Genomic DNA, 18,974 nt, shown 5'->3' on the forward strand with positions numbered 1-18,974 from the left:
GTCAAATTAATATTTAAGATAGATAGATAGATAGATAGATTACGCAGCATGGTCCCTTTAAGTGATACAATAGGAGGTAGGGGTAAACATTCAACATAGCAAGTGGTAGTATATACATGGCAGTGGACACGAAGAACTCTCGCGAAGAGCACAAGGGTTTTACACACATATTCATGAAATCGGAACGAGGGTATTACCATAAAACCGACTAAAGCTCCTCTTAGTCGCTTGGTGGAAGACAGTACGGACTGTTACGTTCTCTTCTAACACCCTTTTTCACGTACTCCGAATCTTCTACGCGCAGTTCAAGAATTTCCTGACTTATTCTCACCTGTGGGTACTTCTTACTGGCTGGCACTAAGTGACGATGTAGTTCCAATCTGCCAGGTCTACGGCGGAGAAAATGGGACATATATACAACCAATCGGCGACTTCCAGTGGTACGGAAGGAGAATACGAACCACGGCCATCCTGCCGTACATATTCGACTACCAAACGGCAACTAAGTATATGGAGACACGACAACAGGAGATCCATGGTCATCCTCTTCAGGTGCCTTCGGGACAATCCGGTCGAGATCAGCCTTAAGTTTATAGATTTCCCCTGTTAACATCCGTCAATCTAAGCTGAGAGTTCTCAAAAATCATCGGCAACTTACCTTGCGCCCGGCGATTCAGCCAACCCTTCTGTAACCACCCCATGAAATTACCGCCTTCACTACTAGTCGAGACTCCACCAAGCACCATTTCTCCTGTAAATGAAGTAAGGCTGGGTCCTGAGAGTCATCAAGATCTCAGAGGCCACACACCATTCTGCGCTTCACTCTCCGAGATCAATGAATACATCGAAGGAGAGGTGATGCCATTCGGGTTCCTTTCAGTTATTGCTTGTTGGCCATCTTCTAGACGAACCCAATCGTCCGCATCTTCAAGCATTACCTGAGTAGTCGTGTGTGGATCCCCTGACAGAAAACAATCGAAATAAGAATACAAAACACCGAGATAAAAACTCGATACGAAAAACCTACATCGATTCATACTTTGGTATCCCTGCGCTCTCGCAACTATAAGAATCGTAGCCTTGTATCGTCAAATACTCCTGCATGGCCGCATAATCATCTGTGTTCCAGAATGACCCAATGTACATTTGTACTTCAAGCTCGGGGATTCCAATCCGCTCCCAATCTTCTTTGGGGACTGGTATCTTGCCTTCCGGATCAGAGGACCAATAGTACAATGAGGCCCTTAACGGACAACGGACAAAAGGCATCCCGTTTATCCGTTCGAGTATCGATAAAACTGGAGTTACGAACAGATAGGCTCCAGCCGTACGATGTATGAATTCGGAAGTGACTGTTCCACTCAGGATAAATAGAGGTTCATTGACAAACACTTGGGCAATGGCGAATGCACGGCCAACCTCCTTTAAGAGCCCGAGCGATAAACTGTTTCTTCCACCGAAAAGAGGAGTACGAACATGTGAGCCTGGGCTTGTAAGAACCGTACACCGAGCGCAAGTTGCGACGGGATGTCGACCTCTTGAGTTCTCGCAACTAGTGAATAATTTTCACGTCAAAGTCGGAAGAAAAAGCACAGACAAACGTCATGACTCACGCGCAAAAGGATTCTCACTAAATGCGAACGAATAATGCGATCCCAAAAAGGCCAAGCAAGCCAGAACAGTCTAAATTCAGAAAGCGCTCGTCTAGCGCTCAAGCACGTGTATTATGTCCAAATAACACCAACGTCAAATTTCGCCTACGAATGCTTTACGTTGAATGCCGTCATACTGTATTCAGCTCCAGGTATTTCGGAACTTTTCGCACCACCATGAGATACAGGAACTGTCTCCGGAAACCCGCTAATCGAGTGGTAACTTTGTAATGGCTTCCAATACTCAGACGTGCACTGATTTATATCCCCCGTTTAGTTCAAAACTAACCCCCTCGACTACGCGAAGCCCCCCTACCTTGCTGAGAAACTGCCACCGTTTTGGGAGCACGTGGCTCCAAGTCCTTACCGCATTTAGGGTACAATAAACTCTTCAATGCCACAGGACCCTGAGAAGATATTTTGTCTTTCAAAGCTATCGCTGCCACTAGCATCACCGCTTTGAGCAATCTTTACGTGAATTCCTATCTGAATCTAGCGAGTCGGCCATACTCCATCTCTTTCACCGTATCCCAACCCGTTCTATAGTTCCAGCGATACCACTCTATTCCTCGGTTCTCCGTCGGAAACTGAACGAAAATCATGGCTACCATTCCCGCTACATCTGCATCTTCAAGTAACCCTACTCTCTCATCACGACCAGTACCTGAACCTCGACCATCCACCACTGTCATCACTGACTTCTGTGCCCAATCTCAGCCCGATACCAACGTCTTACCTCCCTTCTCTCCTTCTCAGAAACCAACATTCTTGAACTTTCGTGGGCTGAAGAAGACCATCTCTCGTATTACGTTGAAGGCCAGTGGCACATATGAGTCTAGAGATGGCTTGGAGGGCTCGGAGGAACGCGTTGGCACCCAACCGTTGTCTTTGGTCTTGAAGAAGAAACTATCGGTTCTGGGGCGACTTAACGATGTGCGGAAGGAGGGGAAACGGGTTGGAACTGGCAGTCGCGCCCCGCGGAGTAGGTACGGTACCGAGCCGCTCGAAGTCAAGAGGAAACACTCTCTGAGCTCGTTATCGCTCTTCAGAACAACTGTTGCAAAGGAGAACCGAGCGGATACCACACGGACACAAACTCACCCTTCCCTACTTCGCACACGGTCCTTGTTTGGCTTGCGTTCGAGGAAATTTTCGATGTCTTCGACGTCTGTCGTCGGAACCAATACTGGGCCCACCGACGGATCTACACTCGTATCCTCCACTCCTACCCCTACGTTCCTCTGTAACGCGTTCGAGAGTGCTGAAGCTGAAGCTCGATGGACTCGGCTTTTGGCGGTTCTCGAGCTAGATACCTCGGAGTCTAATTGTGAGCTTGAGGAGGACCGTAAATGTCGAATTCGCCGTTCCCGCTCCTTCTCCGACTTTCAAAACCGTGGTAGTGGTTTTTCGTGGGACAAGACCTCGGTCAACTATCCGTGCCTATACGAGCTTGAGCTTGATGATAGCAGTGAAGCGGAGAGTCGTTATTCGGATGACATGGAGCTGGATGACCTCTGGTCGGTTGAATATGTGGATAATTCAGTTTGGCACCTGGAGAGAGGGTATGAATCGGATTTCAGTGGTGAGGAAGTTGACCGGATTGTATATTGAATTTGTTTCTGTTTTGACCGCCAAGCTACTTTCCCTCATTACACTGGCCCCGCCTTGGTTTTTTCGTTTTCGTACAGATTGGGTAATTCCTCTGTACGCTTGCATAGTTACACTGGAGTTGGCTAGCGATACACCCCTTTCTCCACAATAACAGATGGGTACTTAGCTGCTTGTCAGTGTTCTTCTTTGGTTGGAAGACCGAACGCGTGTTCTTCGTCCAGTGAGGTCTGGTAGTAAGGAACTGAAGGAGGGTTGACTTAAATGTTAGGTAGAAACCAGCCCTATGCTTAATGAAGGGTTAACGGTGGGGGGTCGTAGTGCGCGTTGTGTAATAACGCAGAGCCCGCTCAAAATGTCGGATTGTAATTCAGACCGCTACGCGACGAAATCCTTCCTTTTCTATCAAGCTCTTGAAGAGGCTCTTGGCAATCAGATGTTCAAGTGGTTCTCCGAACAAGGTAAAGTCGATTCAACACGCGTACCATATATAACTAGTAGAACAACAAGTCTAAAATCAGCATGCTGAAGGGACTTGAAGCATTCACAAAAAAACCTTGAATACCACTACCACAGTCTATCTAACCTCCGTGAAATTTAAACACTCTCAAAATGTGGTACACAACTGCCGTTCGTTCGTCCGTATGTTCAGCAACTGCGGCAAAACGATCAGCGTCGTGGTAACAACCGTCCGGAGTTGCTATATTACCCGCCAGCCATACTACTACATATGCATTAATGGGGTAGTGGTAACCTGGGTCGTTGCCATACCTCCATGTTACACACCTGTTGTTTGACTCGACCCGCCGGGGGTTCGATTCCCTCTTAATGCAATACTTTTTCTGTTTCAGCATACACTCAATTAGACTAGCTTCCGGCCTCAGTCCTCAGGCCGCAGGTTCCAATCGCCATATCTCTTTCCTTTCGCTCGCGACTGTCAATATGCTACATGTTAAATTCATTCATGAGCATTTGCATCTAGTTCGCATCCACTTATCATCCCGTTCACCTCCGAGCATTTCCTTATTTCGGATGAAGCCGGCCGAGTCGTGGTCGCCGCCCACTTTTCGGCTTTTGACAGGTGTCGGCGATCATTTACCCTCGAATTATTTTTTCAACGGTGCAAAGGCTAATCTCCAATTCGTACCAAATCATTACAAGTGCGTAAAAAAACTCTTAAATACCAATTAAATAAATACCTCCAATAAAAAAACCAAAAAAAGAAAGACTCGTGAACCTCTCGTTTAGCAAATAGGTGCGTTACCCTTGATAAGATCTGCAGCCTTGGTGTTAGGAGCAGCCTCGCCCTTTCCACATCCACCATCGGATCCAGGAGCGGTCTTGGCAAGAGCGCATTTACCCGAGTTGAAACCACAGCAGGCGGATTTGCACTCGGAGTCACTGCCGCAAGCAGCGCCGACGTCGGCGGTTCCGGAGGTGGCGAGTCCACCAGCGGGTGCGGCAGGAGGAGGAGCGGCACCGCCGTTGTTAACGGGAGGAGGAGGAGGAGGAGGGGATGCGGCACCACCGGCACCACCACCAAAGCCACAACCGGTTTTGCCTGTGAGAAAGGTTTATGAGATTTTACGACAAGGGAGAAATGAATTTTGACAAGTACTAACCTTGTTGGTCTGCGGCTTGGGGACCTGAGCAGATACCGATGCTGCCGAGTGTGGCGCAGCATCCCGATTGACAGTCGGCGTTGGAGGCACATTGACCAGTGATGAATTGTGTCCCTGCGCCGTTTCCGAGGTTCTTGGCACCATTTGGGTCGGGAGTTAGGGGAGCCCTAGAAAGTAATTAAGTAACGTGTGGAAAGAAGAAAGTGAGTGGAACGTACCTCGCCTCGATTTCCATTAGGATTTCACGCTTGAGGTTGGTACCAGGGCAGTTACCACGGAGGACAGCAGCAGCTCTGCTGTTGGATTGAGCATCACCATGGCCGCATCCACCGTCACGAGTGAGAGCAATGATAGCACCGGCGCATTTACCGGACTTGACACCGCAGCAGCCAGATGCACAATCCGCGTCGGTGATACAGGTGCCAGTGATGAATTGAGTGCCTGGAGCTGCTCTGGGGATGAAAGTGGCAGCGACAACTATAAGTGCAAGGAGGGTCAGTAAGAAGTGCTAAGAACGAATCCAGTCCGAGAGAGAGACGCACAGTTAACGGAAAGGAGAGCGAGGATGACGGCGAATCTGGCCATTTGGTTAATGAATGTGGAAGGTATTCGTTAGAAAAGTTTGATAAAGAGAGTTTTTAGTTCAAAGGCTCGGCCTTGTGAAACGAAAAGTGAAGACGAAAAGTGGAGAGAAGGGACGATGCAATCGCTTGAAAATATTTTGCCCCAACCGCTGGGCTTTTATACGAGTTTAGCAAACCCTGCATTCTGGAGGGCAAAAGCGGCAATCGCCAGCGCATGATGAGCGCATGATTATCGATGAATATTTGAATTCCGGCCCGTCAGTCCTGTGTGCATAGCACAAGCGTCCCTGTTTCGATAGGGGAGTGGAAAATAAAACATCATCGAATGGTTCGATCTCTCAGTCCAACAGATTCTACATCCATGAACAGTTCGTCAGAACAGGCAGTATCTTTCGAACCTTCCTCTGCTTCCTCGGCAGTACCGTTTATCCGACGTTAACCTGAGGTTGTTTGATTATGACAATTGTTGACGGGTATCAATCAGCCAGATCACCAAGGCTGTACAGAAATTTCAATTTCACCGTGAAACCTCCTAACCCACCACGCTTTGATTTCAATCCATCCTAAGTCTTTGCGTGCTATCCAGTCTATGCGGTACGCTTCTAAAAGAATTCGCAAACCTTCTAATCTCTTCGATAACGAATTGATAACGAACGTCGCATTGCGTTGGATTAACTTGATGGAGCTATATTTGGGTACAGCTGATTCTGAAACGCTAGCGAGTGAAGATAGCCGATGGACCCGTGAATGACACTGTATCGCCATAGCGATGTTTAGCACGGCTCTGAAACGTTTCCGGTTCGGAGTCGTAGGAACGTCAAGGAAATGTAGGGCAATCTTGTAGATGGACGACCCATGGTTTGGCTGGCACGCCAAAGCCTCAAAACGAATGTATACCATATTATTAACTTTCACTCTTCGGTTCGCGTCGTTGAGAGCTGGAAGAATGAAGAAGCAACTTTAAAGTGGTAGCTTCGCGATGTGTTGATCAGAACAGAACAAGAAGTTGAACAGAAGAAAAAGATGCGCGTACAAACACTGTGGAGCACGTGGAAAGGCCAAACAAGGGTCAATCCTATTACAGATGAATCTCCTATAATGCATACCCCTTGGTTGGGTCCAAAACATATGCATTCTTAGAGAGTATGCATTTCTAGAATATTTTTTATATCACTTTCAGGGTCACTGTAATGGGTTCAAAAGAGCTCAAACTGTATTGTAGACCTGCTATTAGTAGAAAAAGACTATTTTTGAACAAAATAATGTGTGGTCTCTGTGCAGTCTGAGATTGGAAAGCCTCCAGATGTGTTTTATGGCCAAAAGATGAAAGTAATCCAAAACTCTGATTTTTGGGGGCATGTTGGGTGTAAATAGTACTGTAGAGACAAATTTACAAATGATTTACTCTATGGTAACTATACACACTGAGGGGGTATGCATTTTTAGAGGTGAATTTAGCCCATAAGGATCGGTTTTTGAGTCAAAAATGTATGCATTATGTGAAATCAGAAAGGTATGCAATTTCACCTGCAAACCGAGTCGGTGAAGCCGAAAATCAATGCATTTTTGGAAAGTATGCATTATTGGACATATGCATTATAGGGGATTCATCTGTACCGTTTACGCGTTTTTCTTTCACGTCCACCAACACCCCCTCCACTACCAATGGATTTACTTTTCCCTCAAAGCAAATCACCGAATAGGCTCTATGGCGACCGTTACTTCCGAAGTAAATATCGATTGCAAATCCGAGAGCAGGTGGTTTCCACGGATCATCTGGTTTTTCAACCTCTACGGATATGAGGCGTAGTTCGTCGTTTTCACGCGGACGGCAGAGCATCGACCACAGATTCTCTTTACACTATTTCATTCTTATCCGGGCTTGTGAGATACTTATTGTAACAGTTCCATATATTTTTGCTCATCTGGTGTCCGTAGAAAAGGTTGCCGCTATCATTATCGCTTCGAACCCTTTTTCGAGCTCAAGAAGGCCTTCTTCTGTGGACTCTCGTTGAAGATACTGGAACCTGACAGACAGAAACCGGAGTCGAGGATGATTGGAGGTTAAAGCATTAGCGGATCAACGGGATGTTGAGGAAGAACGATTTATCGGTTCCCGGAGCTCTCTTGCGAGGACCGTGGAAATGAGAAAGTCGAAAGGATTTCCCCTAGGTTTATACTTCTCGAAGAAAAGCCATGACGAAAACGCTTGTTCATCTTCCCCTGGAAACAGGAACGAGCGCGAACAGGAGAAGCACGAGCCGAAAACGGGGTCATTCTTCTTTTCTTGCAAGGATTCGATATGGAAGACGCAGGCCTCGTGCTTTTACTTACCACTCATGATGCCCGGGCTACTCTGCTATCTATCTCATTCTATCCATAACTTCCACCGACGGAGTTCTCGCTGCTTAGATGGTTGAATTAGAAGAAATGTATGAGCTTGGAGGATTTCAGCCACGTTCTTCCCTAGTTTCCCCAGACTGACTAACAAAGGGGGAGAACTACGAGAAACTGCAGGTAATTCTGATTAACACCTCTATTTATTTGATTCATAAGCTTGACAGCGTTTCCTTTTTCTGGTTCAGTTGTTAACTGGAGGGCGTCAGCGTTCTCGGTGGTAGACGCTTCAGGTCTCAGGGTTCAAGTGACCTCTACGTACGTCCTACTTCATATCCATATTTCGAGTATGACTTAGTAGTGGAGTTGGTAGTCAAACCTCGAATTTTGTCGCTCATCCTGGACACGACCTCGAACTTCAGAGTCTGTTGTACAAGAAGAACAAGCATCTTGTAGGCAACCTACCTTCGAGGACGAAGTGTGCGTTGCAACCGTTCTAACTACTCTTTCACCGAGCCTTGGTTAAACTTCTTTGCTTGATCAGATTCCGACAGTTCTTGCGACAAAGAGCACCAGGAAGACCTGATCACTCCTCCCCATTGACTGCCACTTCATATTAGATTCCTGGAAGAGGTGTAGCCTCGAGTCGTCTTCTTCAACCAAAGTCACGTGGTCGATAGTCAATGCAAGTGCGTTAGCCCCGAGTCCTCGATAGCGCACACAATTCTCACATCATCTCTTTGCAGGTGACATTTGATCTTGCTCTTACTCACTAGTCGAGGACCGCAGGGATCGATGCCGTACACGCTCCAAGTTTTTACTTTCAGAGGCCTTATTCGATGCCTTAATCAGGGCCTGTCCAGCGCCAGCGCCATCTTTCGGGAGATTGAGCTGCTATTTAACGTCACTTCGTGTTCGTCTATGGCCATGTGTGTCCCTTGTACACATTTCGAACTATAAAGACTTGTTAGTCGTCAAATGATAGCTCCCTTGCGCTCCAATCAATGACATGTCACTTCTCAGAGGATCGCTTATTTATCTTCGGCATCGTTTCTTGGTTTGCAAGGAGGGTTCCCCAATCAATCCATGTCGCATTCGGCTTGTCACCGGTCGTAAGGAAGAACTTCCGTTCATCAGGACAAGGCTTCTTCATCATACTTAGACATTATACGAAATTATGAATGATTAACTTAATAAATAGCGTCTTGGAGTGATGGGATCCACTGAAAACAAGTACCGGCTACCGCCGACGAGTCCTAAACTGGTCTTCTAGGAAGCAATGCGGGCGGAGGTATCGGTGGTAGTTGTCGTCGAGGCGTCTATTTATGCAGATATTTCAGAAATGAATCCACACAAGAGTCCGCTTCAGACTCACCTCCACTACTTCGCTCTTTTGATCGACTAACAGCTCCGGAGTCGCCAGATCAACCAACGAAATATCACTGCTTCCATTTCGGTCTTTGTTGGTTCCTTGCCAACCCTTTTTCTTCTCCTGAGGCAAAGTTGGACTCTTGTTGTGAAAATCTGGGGTGAGAGCAGCAAACGCCTGTTGCGGCAGTGGTTTGCGGTCTTGAGTACTGGTCCGAGTCCGAGTCCGTAGGGATGGGTTTCCTGTAATACTAGCGCCGGGAGTGTCAAGAGAGAAAGGAGTAATTCCGAAACCCATCCTCATTCGCATTTCGTTTCCTAACCCGGCACGGAGGAAACTGTGACCGTGCTCTAACGCGCTGGGTGTGAAGGCAGAAGGCGTGGTAGGGGACTCTGGAGGAAGTTCCCAAGGTTGAGCGCGTTCTGGTCGTCTCGCGTTTAGTCTAGTTTCAGTGAGTTTTGGTATGATCAACGATGTGGAATGACTTACGTGGCGACTGGTGATTACAAAATTGGGAAACGCCCACAGTTGGAGAGGTGCGGAAGTCAATAAAGGCGGGCTCGAGAGGCGTCGTAAGGAAAACTTGAACTTACGCGTGGTAATATAATACAGTGGCGCCAGGAATTGATGAAAGGGCGACCTGAGGCAAGTTCTATCAGAATGCAGTGTATAGGTAAGAACGTTCTTGTTCCGTTTACCAATAGAGCCTTTCGGGATGGTAAAAGAACAAAAAAGCCACGAGGAGCTGACACACCGTCAAGAGCGCCCCTCGATTGACAACGACGCTACTTAAGCGCTGGAGAACAGACTGTGGAGTACTATGCAAACCGGGAGCTTTTCGATCAGTCACTGGAGAAGGGTCACTTGCTGAAACGGATCCACTAACCTCGGTATTTCATTTATATGAGCCTGAAAAGAATACCAAAGTGCGAAGGTTGACATGCACTGCGATACCGCTGCGAGGATGTTGATGAATCCAACTTCGAGCTGTATGCGAGTTAGGAAGAGATGTTCAATACGTGTACGTGAATTGACAAGTACCTTTCGATGGAAGTTATTGAGGCTGCCTATCGTTGGGAATTCGAACAGTGCGTTCACCAGTGCTTCGTGGGCGAATAAAAGGTCAGTTCGTTTGAAGAACTTTCCGTTGTTGAGATGACCTACTAATTCCGGGAACTAAAAGATGCGGATGTTACTCGGGTTCGGACAGATTAATGTTAGGCGCGAAACATGGACTACTTACTGAGGGCTCCCACTGCTGTTAAAGCCTAGGTGGGAAAGTTCAGAGGGTTCAAGCAGTTAGCTGTGGTTGACGTTGACTCACAATTGAGGCGGTGATCATCCAATGAACTCGCCTCACTGCGAAGGGACATCAGTTGTTACTGCCTTTTCCTAGAATATCTCGAAACGGAACGCACGCCTCCAGACCCGAGTAGCGAAACATAGATCAGAACTAAAAGCCGAAAATTTAGGAATGTAACAGAGGTCTGAAACAAATACGCACGTTACGATAACTACCACGGTGAACAGGGTAAAAAGTGATAGTTCGCTGACAGCACGGAAGGGTTCATTGGGGACCGAACTGGACGGAAATGTTGAAGACCCACGGAGTGATTCGCGTTAGTTCGATGACGTTCCCGTATTCGAGGACCTGATTATGACTAGCTCAGCGACTAAGACGAGTTTGTTGACGTCGGGAAACCTACCAGATAATGATTGAGCGCCAAGGCGTCTAGAAGGGTGCACCCGAAGACAAAGAGACTGTGAAACAAGGTCTTTGAGGAGTGTGATGGTAAACGGATACCATGGTTGTACGCACAAGATAAATGCGACCTGTCGGAGAGATATTCGGTACGAGCTTGGACAGATAAAATATGGATACGCACTGTCGCCTGAAGGGGCCATCTATCATCGTTTGTGTGGATATACGTCCATGTTTGCGAGATGCATATTCCGAACATACTAACCCTAAGGTCAATTCATAAATGTTTCTTACGGAACGCGACGTACCATATTGCGATTACAGCGCCTGGAATTTTGAGTACAATTAGATGAGACTTGGGATCACCATTAATGACGCACCATAGTATTGAGGTTCAATAGAGGCAGCTATTGCTTGACCCACTGGCATGGACGACGGGACTGACATGAACACCAAGTATCCGTTCTCCAAGAAACAAATGACGGTTAGAAATCGGAAACTGCCTCTGGTCTTGCCAACAGCTCGCCGACACTGAGAGGTTAGGGAATAAGAGAAAGGGGAAATAGAACCAACCCCATTCTTTTCAAATTCCCGATTTATATGTGGACCTGGGTCCTCAGTGATGAATACAAACACGAAACGCTGTGCCGCCAGAACTTAAAAATATTACCCTTCATCAGACGGCATCTGTCAAAATGGTTACTTGATTCTGTACATATTTGATATGTGTGTTGTTGAAGGTCTTGCTGACAACAAGAAGCTCGGACTTGATCTCGGGGCGTAGTAGATGAGTGAAGGCCGTTCTGAAGGGTGTTCTCAAACGTTATTCGGTCATTGGGATAAACAAATAGCATCGGGGAGTTGGCGTCGAAGACCTAAGTAACTGGAGAATGACGGCATCGTTTGACAGACCTATCTAGAAATACGTGGTGTCTTAGTAACGCACCATGTCAAATCCTTCCTTCGCCCTTTGAGAAGCTTGTTCCCCAGTATTGACGTACGTGAAGCTATGTCGACATCAGCACGGTCCCCAATAAAGAGGGCCACCATTTCTTCCAAAGCGGCATCTGCAGCGACTTTCGTACGTTGAATAAGTTTCTCTATCTCTGGATGGGGATCAGAGGTCGGAATAGGGCATCCGTGAGATCAGCAGGGCCGAGTAATGCGACATCTAGCACGTTCGTTAGGACTTTCGGCGAGCTTGATACCGATGGGCGACCACACATACCAACACCGTCCACGGCTGCAATCTTCTCAAGGTTCTCGATGCCTTCCTTCGTCTCTATTTGCGCTGGTCATTGTTTGCTCATGTTTCAGCTCGTATGGCCGTACGCGCTTCAATCCTCCCCTACCACCTGGAGGGCAACGACAGTCTGATACAGCTTCGGCGACCGCCTTTGGAGCTGAAACCGATTGGGTTCTTTCTCGTGACTGAAACCTTCTGAGCCAACGACTCACCATTGTTACGGTAAATGCCTATCGAGATATTGAGAAACAACAAGAAGGAAGAAGAACAGAGCGCACACCTTTCGCACCAGCATCCAAACCATACGATATCTGCCGAATCGTAACCGAAATTATTCCTGTGGGCCGTCGCCAGTACCCCAACCCAAGCCAAGCAGGTGCGCCTTCAGTTTAAACAACCGCAACCTGGATCAGCTATTCCAGGATTCAAGTCCGTCAATCCATGTTCACAGTCAACAACAATCCAGGCGATATGAGGGCTAGATTGAACGACTGTTCGGGCGTGATAGATCATAGAAGCCTCCATTGGTTACGAATGCTCCAAAGGTCGTCTTGTTGGCTTTAAAAACGTCAATGAGGGGTTTTTGCAGACTTTAACTGGAAGGGCTTGACGTTAGTACACGCTGATATAAGAGTCTCGCGAGCGTGTGCACTGAATTTGTAATTTCGTGAATGTCGATGGTGGGGAAGGAGAGGTCTGTAGTTATCAGAGGTTATCAGAGGCATCGCCGTTGCCAAACATGTGCATCGTCAGTCCCGGGAGCCGGACCGCGGTCGTAACTCGGCATGAATTGCATTTTTTCAACCGTTTTTAGTTCCGGCTTTTAGCCGAGCGGATGCCGAGCGAACCAACCATTGCCGTTTTTGTGGGCTACCCTCTACCCTCAATGATTATACCGCCCAAGTCGTAGACCCAAGCTCGAGCTCCCTCAAAGGGTTAGGTACAAAATGCAATTGTCTAACAACTCAAAACCGCGACTTACAGCCAATTGATGGTGTATTTATATCCAAGCGTCAGTTCGAGTCAGGTTGGTTATGTCGGTGTCGTTGCTATACATAAGTACCAGAAATCTTAATAGAAAACGATGAAGAACTATCAGTGTCTTACATATTTAATATGTGTTTTGTCATTGGAGGTCCTACTAGCAACCTGAACGGCGAGCTCGGACTTGATCTCGACGTCGACGCTGTAGCGGTGGAACAGAACTCTCAGGGCTAGAAGGACACTCAGTTGGACAGCTGGTCTCAGTTTGAGGATGTCTCGAGGGAGAGCGAGGGGAAGGTTGAAGAGAGACATGTTCGTCATCTTAACCCTAACTTTGACAGAAATAAGCTTAAATGGCAAACTCGAGTGCGAGGAAAGGAGTCAAGCAGGTCAAGACAAGTAGCTCCCTGTCTAGATTATTTTTGAGTTTAGTATCTTTACGCCCCCATCGGTTCATTCCTGCTTATTATGTAACCACCAGAATTGCCAGTTTCCGAATTCTTCATGACACTTCAAAAACACCGAAAACTAGGGTTGGTGGCGGATCGGGTGATCCGCCGATAATCATCCAATGGTTGCCGGATTCGCGTGCGCGGATAATGTCTCTATTGCTCTCCATCCGATAGATCTAGACTTCTTCTTCTTCTCTTTACTTGCCTCGGACGACGGTTTCCCCACCTACGTTCACTTTCCCCCCCTCATTCACTTTTATCGATCGATACCAATGCATAACAGCTTAAAATCACGACTAAGACAGTTATCGCCTGCCTTTTGTCATCTCGATGCCATTGCTATGCATAAGTGCCGGAAATCCTAATAGAAGGCAAAACGATGGAGAACTATCGGTGTCTCAATTGGAATTTGGAGGGTTTGTGACACGCTCTTCGGAGAAACAACGGAAGCGAGATTATAGGATTATGTACGCACAACAGCTTTCACGACGCAGGTGGAGCGCCTCACAAGTCCAGATTTAAAGTTTAGAATTTGGAAGGTACACTTTCTAATACCCACGTTCCCTCCCTCCGACGTTAAGCGGTGCTGAAAGCGCTGACGTTCCGCCGATTTGTTTGATTACCGGGAGCACAGCCTCGTGGGACGCTGGGAGCCGCGCTTAACTGCAGTACCATACCACAAAAAGTGAAAAGGAGCCAAGCTTGCTACTAGACGCTATCACGGAACGGAGTCGGTTCTTCAACATCTTTCTCGACGTTTCTCTGCCTTTGTACCTGACAAACGGTACGCCGTGAGCTTGAAGGTATCGATTCTTATTGTAGCATCGCATGGGGGATACAGACACCTAATGAACCAGCGCTTTCCCCGCGGTGGAACTGCGTTCTTTAAACCTCTCAACTGCGTCGGCGCCGTGACAATTCGAAGTTAGGTCAAGCTAGGTTGAACTCTTGTAATTTCGATGCTCCCTGGTGTATGAACACATCCTTGTTAACCCATACGCCTTATTCTGTAGGCTGCGGCTCGTGGCTAAGGTCACTGTATTTTAGAGTCAGGTTCAGTAAATTGTGAAAACGTTCGGAAGATTTCTTTCCGATTCAAAGATAGTTGTCATACATGTGCGTAGAATGTCGTACAGAGAACACCGCATAAAAACTGTACAGTTCTTAGAGAAGAAAATGTCCTTTTTCAGTCATTCTGAACTCCTGACAGGGTGACTGTCCAGGACTTTGCAGGCTCCTCCCCGAGATCTCTGATGTCTCGTAAGATCAGACTGCGACCCAAATGTACGAGTACACTTCGAACATTTGTACGGGCGAATATTCTGGTGTGACCGTTTATGATCTAACGAAAATATGGTAAATTACTTCTCGTATCTAAGGATTCGGGATGGATGAACTCACATTCAAAACTATGTCTCGCAGTAAACCCTTTGGATATACATCCCTTAACCGGACAGAAGAACACTGGTTTGTTTTTTCGCCTTGAGAGAGCGACGACAGTCATCGCTTGTGAACCCACTTGCCCGCGATGTGGCACTGGACAAGACGAAACGCTTGGTGGATTTGGAGGAGGCAATGCGGGGTATTGCCACGAGTCTCCACTCGGATAGGAAATCCAGTTTTCGGCTTCGACGTTGTAGAACTGCGGGTCGGGGGATGCAGTCGGTGGGTGCATGTAATACGAATCGGGCGTGGAAGTCGAAAATTGGTAGGGACCAGGGATCTGGTACGGGGTCGAATGGAAGTTTGAGTTCGTGGGTCCGTTGAGGATTTGAGAGTCATCGTTTTCATAGGAGAAGCCAGCTTGTTGGCCATTTGTAGCAGGAAAATTATCGTCAAGATTGAATTGGAATTGCTGGCTTTGGAATTGAAATTCGGAGTCGGGATATTGCATACTGGATGATGTTGAGCCGAGAAAGAAGAAGTCAAAACATATGAGCTCACCATGGCGTATTTGTAGTAAGTTGATAGGTACTAGGTGGTCCGGACGAGGGAAGAGAACTGGAAGCTGACGCAGGGGAAGCATGATCGCTATGGGCAACTTCTGATCGCGATGGTACCAGGTCTGTTAGAATACTCGTGTTAGCATGAGTGATACATGTCCGTTCAGAAAGACTCTGCCGTACCATTTGAGACGAAAAACTGAGAAGGGGGATAATCTTTGGTTGTACGTTGGGGAGTTGGGTGTTTCATTGAGCGTAGAGTCGGGGGATACGACTTCGACGATTTGTTTTCGAACATCTTTATATTAGTTGGAGGAAGTTGGGGTACGTTATGTAGTTAAAAAATGGAACGCAAATTGATCAGCGCTTAACTGCGAATAAAACTGGGGCGCGGAGGTTCATTAATTCCACTGACATAACGAAATCAGAAGTCGATCATGCACTGCTTTTTTGTCGGGCTGTTGAAGCTCCTCCAAACATGACCGCGCTTCTAACCGTTCAAACCTGGAAAGCTCAACGTCAGTTTAGGTCACTGCAATTCACCATACAGAGGTTTAAAAACTACCATGCCGTTGCCCGTTGACCTTGCGCTGGTCAGAATCAGATTGCCCTCAGCGCTAGATGCGATAGTCAAGGATAGAGACACCGGTAAATTGAGATGTTAGGTCAGTTGAGGCAACATAATCTGACTTCTGTGTCGAGAAGTCTTGGACTGGCTGTTACTAATCTGAAAGAAACGACGTAATTTAGTAAGCCGTAATTGAGTATCGGGGGCCTGAGGAGGGGAGAAGTATATTTAACCCCGCAGTGGCTGTCCCCCATTCCGCCACAGCATCGGTCGGGTCACGGGTGGGTGGGATATCGGTGGCCTTCACGTGCATTCAGTGAAGTGGTGGGTGTCAGGGTAGAGGGTAGAGGTGCCAGCCTGGAACCCCAGAAATTACACCCCACTATGTGTGGAGAACCACCGCCAGTCACACGTAATCGCACGCTCAGCGTGGTTGCGCCCACCCATACCCAAGGTATCCTAAGAAAGCGTCAGGACCAAAGTGCTATCTGCACAACATTAACAATTGAGCTATCGTAAGGATGATCGTTAAGCAAGCGGGTATTGAGCGGAAAACAAAACAAACAAAGCTCACTGTATTTAAAATTGGAAGCTATATGTGGGTTATATGGATCCAGCTGTGGCGTCTTTGGTCCCCGAGGGAATTGACTTATTCGCAAGACCTTTCAGCCAAAATGATGTGCAGGCCGGCAGGTGTACGCGTTTACGACTCTGGTAAAGTGTCGGGATTTCGGAAACAAAAGGTCACACAATCACAATGCCGTATTGCGCCATTTGATGACTAATAACTGCACAGTTTTGCGGTGCTCCCGTCGGAAATATCCGTCGCGCCGAACCCTTGGGCTTTGACTCTCGCTACTTGTCGATTTATTCTGCTTGGCCTCTTCATATCTTTGCTCACGTTTCTCAATGACTTCACTATAACAGTCACGGATTTAGTTGACCTTCGAATATGTGTGCACCTGAAGGGCATTCAAACCTTCAAAAGCCTCTCCTTTTTCTCTCGAACATTCCATCGGCATCTGTTCCGTCAAATACATCTCAACGATCATGTTCAACAACGCACAGCTTACATCCTTATTCATTGCCAGAGCCATGGTTAGTCGTAACAATGGAGGAGGGGATGACTAGTGTCTGCTCATGCCACATCCCTAGGGAAATGCTAAGTTGCATGGGATTTTGAGCGTTAGCCTCAACTCGGTGGGGGGTAGACTCATTACTCATAGACGCTTCTGTTTCCCATTTGACACCTCATATTCCCACTGGTTCGGATGTTTCGCTACGAGAATAGCCATGGCGGCCGCGGTATTATTTCGCTTTTTTTTCACTCCCGTGTCCTCGCTATGCAGACGGTATGATTCTCATCGGATGCGTTGTCGGCAGGGGTCACTATGGAGGTCTCGTGAGTCGTCAGTAACGTATTTTTCACCTATTCACCCTTCCATCAAGCTCTAGCTGGACGCATTGGATGGCCTCGAAATTCAGGTACCCGCCCACGAAGTGGCGGTGCTCTAAATAAATACAAACGGCGATTGAAATTACATGTTCACTGCTCTTCAATCAAACGGCCATCATCACTGTCCTGTGAGTGCACTGCCCACTGCAGCTGCTGTATATATACTCTGTCTCCATCGCTGGTTGATTGCTACTCACATTGGTTTCCACACATGCAGGAACGAAGGCTATGAGGTGGGATATACAGGACTGGGTTTCAAGGTACGCCCGTACGGTTTTTTCTGAATTCGAAATTGTGCTTAGTGCCTCTTTACAAGACTTGAAAATCTTTTCCTCTCTCAGGGAACGAGGGCGACCGTTTGAAATACTGTTCCCGAGTTTCCGGCTCATCACCTCATGGGTGACCCTTTCATCTGGCAACTTGGTCCTCTTGCGTGTTTGTAGGCACGTTTTCATGACTCCCTAATGTCAAGGCGAGACTCATGAGCGGCCTGACCGGTTTCTCCGTCCTTGAACAGGTTTATATTAACCCTGCGATAGTCCTATTCACGTTCATATCCCAATGCCGAAGATCTCATCTCACGTACTTCCTAAGGATGTATACGTGTTCTTCGTTCTGTTCTGGATATCATGTCAAATCAACCGTGGTCTGAAGATTATCCCGACTCCCCACACATTCTACCCTCGAATCGATGGCAAATTTTCTTTGGAATCACTGTTATCGCTGTTCTCGATAGCACCGTTGGTGATATTCCATCCGTACGCGTATCTCCGGCTCCAAACCCCAATAGTCCAGGAGATACACTAGCCTCGAATCTGTCATCAAAACCACCCTTTACGACTTCGACCATCGCCCGCTGCTTTTTACTCTTCTGGGCGCGTTAACTCTTATGTCTTCCCTACGATACACTCTTTACGCCTCTGACGCTACCATTATATCAACTTATATTCCTCAAAAGTTGGGTTTTCTTCCTGAGCTCCGGTCATGACATAGCGGCTATATTACAATGCACGTCCAGCGCATCCTTTCATTGGGAGATCCGTAATACCGAGTTGATTCAGCCGCTTCGAGAGCTCGATAACGTTCAGATTCAACGACTCGAGTATGATTCGGCAGTGGGCACGCTATATGTCAGCTGGAGTATCCTCAACTTGAAGCAAACCTCAGTTCTTTCTCAATGGATATTCGGAATAGGTAAATCTCTACCCTCGATACTCTCAATTCCCAACATTTGACATATTCAAATTTCTGGTCTAGAAATCGGAGAGGATTGGTGTAAGTAACCAGAATGCGGAGTTCAAGGTAGCCGAGATATTTTTGGGAGAGTGTGCCTTGAAGCCAAGTGCTTAGGCGTGACAAGGGACGCCGGAGGATCTGTTCTGTTCATAAACTGTGGCGAACGATAAGTAGGCTCTTAATAGCAGACGGTGAAGATATATAAGAGGCAGATA

The 18,974-nt window shown here is 47.2% G+C and overlaps 5 protein-coding genes and 1 non-coding gene across 6 annotated transcripts; 2 read left to right on the forward strand and 4 right to left on the reverse strand.

Moving 5' to 3' along the window:
• Positions 1 to 361: 361 nt before the first annotated feature.
• On the reverse strand, positions 362 to 1,037 carry E1B28_008088 (uncharacterized protein; the record flags this gene model as incomplete). Its single annotated transcript, XM_043152873.1, has 4 exons — positions 362 to 603; positions 659 to 751; positions 809 to 961; positions 1,028 to 1,037. 4 exons carry the CDS (start codon positions 1,035 to 1,037, stop codon positions 503 to 505), a joined length of 357 nt encoding a protein of 118 aa, XP_043010960.1. The 3' UTR covers positions 362 to 502.
• Positions 1,038 to 1,807: 770 nt separating this feature from the next.
• E1B28_008089 (uncharacterized protein) lies at positions 1,808 to 3,434 on the forward strand. The gene is made up of 3 exons (XM_043152874.1): positions 1,808 to 1,871; positions 1,930 to 2,638; positions 2,702 to 3,434. The coding sequence occupies exons 2-3, from the start codon at positions 2,253 to 2,255 to the stop codon at positions 3,261 to 3,263; spliced, it is 948 nt and encodes a 315-aa protein (XP_043010961.1). The 5' UTR covers positions 1,808 to 1,871; positions 1,930 to 2,252; the 3' UTR covers positions 3,264 to 3,434.
• Positions 3,435 to 3,992: 558 nt separating this feature from the next.
• Positions 3,993 to 4,093, forward strand: E1B28_008090. Its single transcript has one exon. It is a non-coding gene; the product is annotated as a tRNA-Gly (tRNA).
• A 393-nt stretch (positions 4,094 to 4,486) lies between these two features.
• Positions 4,487 to 5,643, reverse strand: E1B28_008091 (uncharacterized protein). Its single transcript, XM_043152875.1, has 4 exons — positions 5,425 to 5,643; positions 5,101 to 5,359; positions 4,883 to 5,049; positions 4,487 to 4,821 (listed from the first exon to the last, which is right to left on the reverse strand). The coding sequence occupies exons 1-4, from the start codon at positions 5,465 to 5,467 to the stop codon at positions 4,505 to 4,507; spliced, it is 786 nt and encodes a 261-aa protein (XP_043010962.1). The 5' UTR covers positions 5,468 to 5,643; the 3' UTR covers positions 4,487 to 4,504.
• A 3,416-nt stretch (positions 5,644 to 9,059) lies between these two features.
• Positions 9,060 to 11,321, reverse strand: E1B28_008092 (uncharacterized protein; the record flags this gene model as incomplete). Its single annotated transcript, XM_043152876.1, has 18 exons — positions 9,060 to 9,122; positions 9,179 to 9,614; positions 9,662 to 9,668; positions 9,766 to 9,812; positions 9,871 to 9,990; positions 10,059 to 10,159; positions 10,214 to 10,275; positions 10,337 to 10,348; positions 10,416 to 10,440; positions 10,497 to 10,531; positions 10,591 to 10,625; positions 10,677 to 10,721; positions 10,780 to 10,823; positions 10,879 to 10,933; positions 10,992 to 11,005; positions 11,059 to 11,134; positions 11,183 to 11,201; positions 11,255 to 11,321. 18 exons carry the CDS (start codon positions 11,319 to 11,321, stop codon positions 9,060 to 9,062), a joined length of 1,263 nt encoding a protein of 420 aa, XP_043010963.1.
• A 3,577-nt stretch (positions 11,322 to 14,898) lies between these two features.
• Positions 14,899 to 15,797, reverse strand: E1B28_008093 (uncharacterized protein; the record flags this gene model as incomplete). The annotated part of the gene is made up of 3 exons (XM_043152877.1): positions 14,899 to 15,451; positions 15,501 to 15,621; positions 15,683 to 15,797. The coding sequence occupies 3 exons, from the start codon at positions 15,795 to 15,797 to the stop codon at positions 14,899 to 14,901; spliced, it is 789 nt and encodes a 262-aa protein (XP_043010964.1).
• Between the last annotated feature and the right edge of the window lie 3,177 nt (positions 15,798 to 18,974).

This window comes from Marasmius oreades, chromosome 4 (genome assembly GCF_018924745.1).
Source record: "Marasmius oreades isolate 03SP1 chromosome 4, whole genome shotgun sequence".
Taxonomy (NCBI): domain Eukaryota; kingdom Fungi; phylum Basidiomycota; class Agaricomycetes; order Agaricales; family Marasmiaceae; genus Marasmius; species Marasmius oreades.